This window comes from Mandrillus leucophaeus, unplaced genomic scaffold (assembly GCF_000951045.1).
Source record: "Mandrillus leucophaeus isolate KB7577 unplaced genomic scaffold, Mleu.le_1.0 Scaffold418, whole genome shotgun sequence".
Taxonomy (NCBI): Eukaryota; Metazoa; Chordata; class Mammalia; order Primates; family Cercopithecidae; genus Mandrillus; species Mandrillus leucophaeus.
In genome coordinates, this window is record NW_012104454.1 from 159,742 (window position 1) to 163,815 (window position 4,074).

A 4,074-nucleotide genomic window follows, 5' to 3' on the forward strand; every position below is an offset into this window, starting at 1 on the left:
AAAAAAAAAAAAAAAAAAACACTTAAATAATAATGAAGACATAAAAATCCACTCCTGGGCCAGGTGAGGTGGCTCAAGCCTGTAATCCCAGCACTTTGGAAGGCTGAGGCAGGAGGATCGCTTGAGGCCAGGAGTTCGAGACCCGCCTCTACAAAATATGTAAAAATTTGGCATGGCATGGTGGCATGTGCCGTAGTCCCAGCTACTGAAGAGGCTTAGGCAGGAGGATCACCTTAAACCCAGGCGTTCAAGGTTACAGTGAGCCGTGATCACACCACTGCACTATAGCCTAGCAGACAGAGGGACACTGTCTTTTTTAAACCAAAGACGGGTCAGGTGCAGTGACTCATACCTATAATCCCAGCACTTTGGGATGCCAAGGTGGGTGGATCACTTGAGGTTAGGAGTTCGAGAGGTCAGGAGTTCGAGACCAGCCTGGCCAACATGGCGAAACCGTCTCTAATACAAAAATTACCTGGTCGTGGTAGTGTGCACCTGTAATCCCAGCTGCTCAGGAAGCTGAGGTGGGAGAATAACTTGAACCCAGGGGGCAGGGGCTGCAGTGAGCCCAGATCACACCACTGCACTCCAGCCTGGGCGACAGAGTAAGACTGTCTCAAAACAAAAAAATCCATTTGTTTAACGTCCAAACTAGGCCCTCTCCACTAGTGGCCATTTACAGTAATGGAGATTAAATGACCTTCATGTAAAAAATTATCATTCTTTCACTTCTTATTTAGTGTATTTACTTATAACAACTTTAAGTAATCCCTAATCAGGTAGCAAATGTGCTGTCATTATCCATATGTGTTTTTCCTGTCCCCTCCCAAGAGGTAATCTCTTCAAATGAAGGGGGATTCCATGGCATGCTCCCTAGCACTTTACATGGGTGTTTTGTTCATGGTGGGCACTCAAATTTTTTGAATTCATATTTTCTAGAATATCACATCTCATAGTTATGTTTTTCTTAAAACAACTCTTTTGCAATGATTCCAAAAATTCTACCCACTGATAGGTAAGCAAAGGAAAGCCCAAGTTGTTTAAAAGTTTTGTATTATGTCATACAAACTGTCTTCACATACAAGTGCATTAAAAAGAATTTCCCCCTCCTCCTCCCCAAACATCACAGTAGACCAATTTTTGCTAATATATGATGAAGTCAAAACATATGTCCCCTCTGAATTCTAAAGAGCTAATTCTAGATACTAACATCTGGATCTTATAATTTACTGGTCTGGTATGGGTAGAAACAGTTCCAGTGCCTTTCAACTTATCCCTGAATTTTTCTCTTTTCAAAGTTCTAGGCAGTAATTTTAATGCCCTCAAATTGGATAAAGCTGATTACTTAGAGCTTATAAATTAGCTACACTTTATGACACTAAGAATAGAGCTATGACTTATGCATATCATACCTGTCAAACTACCTAGCACCGCAAATAGAACTAATATTAATGGATGGACTAATACAAGGACCTAATATATGACAGTGATAGTCTTAAAAACACCAATTTGTTATTTTCCTTATATATAATCCAAATTCCTTTCTATCCTTCTGGCAATGTTTTCTACTGCCTAGACTACCTTAAATAATTACATAGTGTCAATTTCTTGCTTGGGCTAGGTGGTGGCTCATGCCTGTAATCCCAGCATATTGGGAGGACTGCTTGAGCCTAGGAGTTGGAGATCACCCTGGGCAACATAGTGAAACCTCATCTCATTAAAAAAAAGAAAAAACAAACAGAATATATATACATATATATATATTGCTTAATGCTAATAATTCCTTCCCCAGGTCACTAGTAATAAGAAGCTATGGGGTTTAAACTTAAAAGGTGCTAAACCAGTTTAAATGTAAAACATTCTCATAATAGAATTGCACTGTATTTCTTTTCTACTTTGATGCTTTTCCAAAGTGCTACAGTTCCTGTGAGATTTTTGTCCTGCACAGAATCAAATTCTAGGTCTTTCACTTTTGGATGGCTGAGTACCATAAAACATGATTTATTTGGTAACAAAAATGTTTCCAGGAGTTTAAAAAGGGACCACTACTCAGAGCTAAAAAAGTTCTAACAGTCACTTTTTAAAAAAATCTAGAATATTTATCATTAGTTTACAAAGAAAAACACAACTCTGTCCAACTTCCTCTAATAAAAATGGAAAATACTAAGATGAGCTGTGTGCTTATAAAAAGGTGCCACACAAGTCATCTTATGTTTCTAGTAGACACAAACATTGCTTCACTGACATTTAATATTCAATATATGATGCATTACTCTTAGCATTTTTGCATTTACTCACCACATATAACAAGGTCAGATATCAAAACAGTCCTGATCTTAAAACAGAGAACTCACTAACAATATTTAACTGTTTCTTCCTCGGACTATAGTTCCTAAACTATGCACAGGGAGCAAAGTGGTATTCCCTTAGGATAAACTTAGTCAAGGCTCAGATAACCCTGAGGTGAACTTAGCAAAGTCCTCGTAAGGAAATCTTCAGATGAGAAACTCCACCTATGTGAATTTTAAAGCTTTAAGACTGACCCATTAAACAGAAATAGCATTTTCTCAGAGCACTGAGTCTAGTGATTGTCCACGTAAAGGAGGCACACACACAATTTTACCCAAATCCCTGATGTCTCTTCTGTATGGAAAATGCAATCAGTGATGAAGGGCCGAAAACACATCTTGCCAGCTGTAGTTCTTTTACAGAGCACAACGTAGGAGGAAGCAATTAATATAAATGTGTCGGCGTGTGCATCTATGGGGAAAAAATAAACCTGTACAAGGCAATGGCTGATCCAACTATGAATTCTGATTAAACACGTTTAGTAATACAGTTATGATTTCCAAAATGTCTACCTTTGAAGGTAAAAAAAGAAAACCCTGAAATGAAGCGTAAAATAAGGTTCCCGGGAGAAACCTTCATCACATTTTATATGCTTCTGGTTGTTCTCACTCATCCCGGTGCATTTGGGCCAAATGTGTACTTCTTAGAAAAGCCAAGCTTGTATTGAGAATATTGTTCTGAACCTACCTTTCTGCAAACATATAGCCCAACTTCCCCAAATCTCACCACTCCATAGTCCGCAACAGGTGTCAGCCCCACAGGTATCTGCTGAAATCTGACATTGATCTCCTTAGCCCCAATTTCCCTACATGACTTTTGTTCAGTCTCTAGGAAGCATAATGTGAATAGAAGAGACTGAGGTCTTTCTCTGGGATAGTCCCAGGAAATTGAAATTGAAGGATAATGTGGAGTGCAGAGCCAAAAACTTCCCTTGTGAACTTAGTCAAACACACATGGTATACATATTCTCCTGGGTATAAACAAATTTACATTAATTAATATCAGCGCAACAGAACCCAAAACATTGGTAGATCAAATTCTAATGTGACGATTTAAAAGCAGACAGTGCTCCACTGGGTTAATAAATCATACTTAACTAAGAGACAATACTTCAAATACCACATCACTAAAAACTCCTAGTAGGCATGTCCCTCTTATCAGTTAGGAGAAAGAGCAAGCACCATGCTCAGTACTGCAGGTTACTGGACTGCTTTGATACAGCACTGCAGTTCACAGATAAACACTTCCCATATTCTCTTCAAGTTACTGAATCTTTCTTCTTCCGGAATGGTGATTTTAGCCTCTTCCATACACTGTTTTTGGGCTTAGATTTTTTTTCCATAGCCAGTACTGCCTCCTTTTCTTTCCTACGTATCTCCCGTACAAGGGCATGGAAAACATCATCAATATAGTAGCGGTATGCAGCAGACGTCTCAAAAAAGGGACAGCTGAATTCTCGGGCCAAGGCCAATCCTTCTTCCTTGGTGACCTTTAAAGGCAAAATGTGAGAAAAAGTAATGATGAAAAACAATTAAATTGTCCAAAAACCTGAATGCACCACCACCTTAACACAAAGAAAGCTTCTCAGCTCTGGAGGTGTTCAAGCATATGGCACTAATTTTTGCAATTTTAGGAGGCTAGATTACTTCTAAGGTTTCTTCTGCCTTCAAATGATAAGATTCTATTTCTAGTCTACTTTTTTTTTTTTTTTTGAGATGGAGTTTC

The 4,074-nt window shown here is 38.7% G+C and overlaps 1 protein-coding gene across 3 annotated transcripts in view; it reads right to left on the minus strand.

The window, feature by feature from the left end:
• Positions 1-1,038: 1,038 nt before the first annotated feature.
• The window catches only part of RIT1 (Ras-like without CAAX 1), a 13,205-nt gene continuing 10,169 nt past the window's right edge, over positions 1,039-4,074 (minus strand). For all 3 annotated transcript variants that reach the window (XM_011992713.1, XM_011992714.1, XM_011992712.1), the window contains one exon: positions 1,039-3,838. In XM_011992713.1, the coding sequence (XP_011848103.1) occupies positions 3,608-3,838 (231 nt within the window). In that variant the 3' untranslated portion in view covers positions 1,039-3,607. The remainder of the gene's footprint in view (positions 3,839-4,074) is intronic.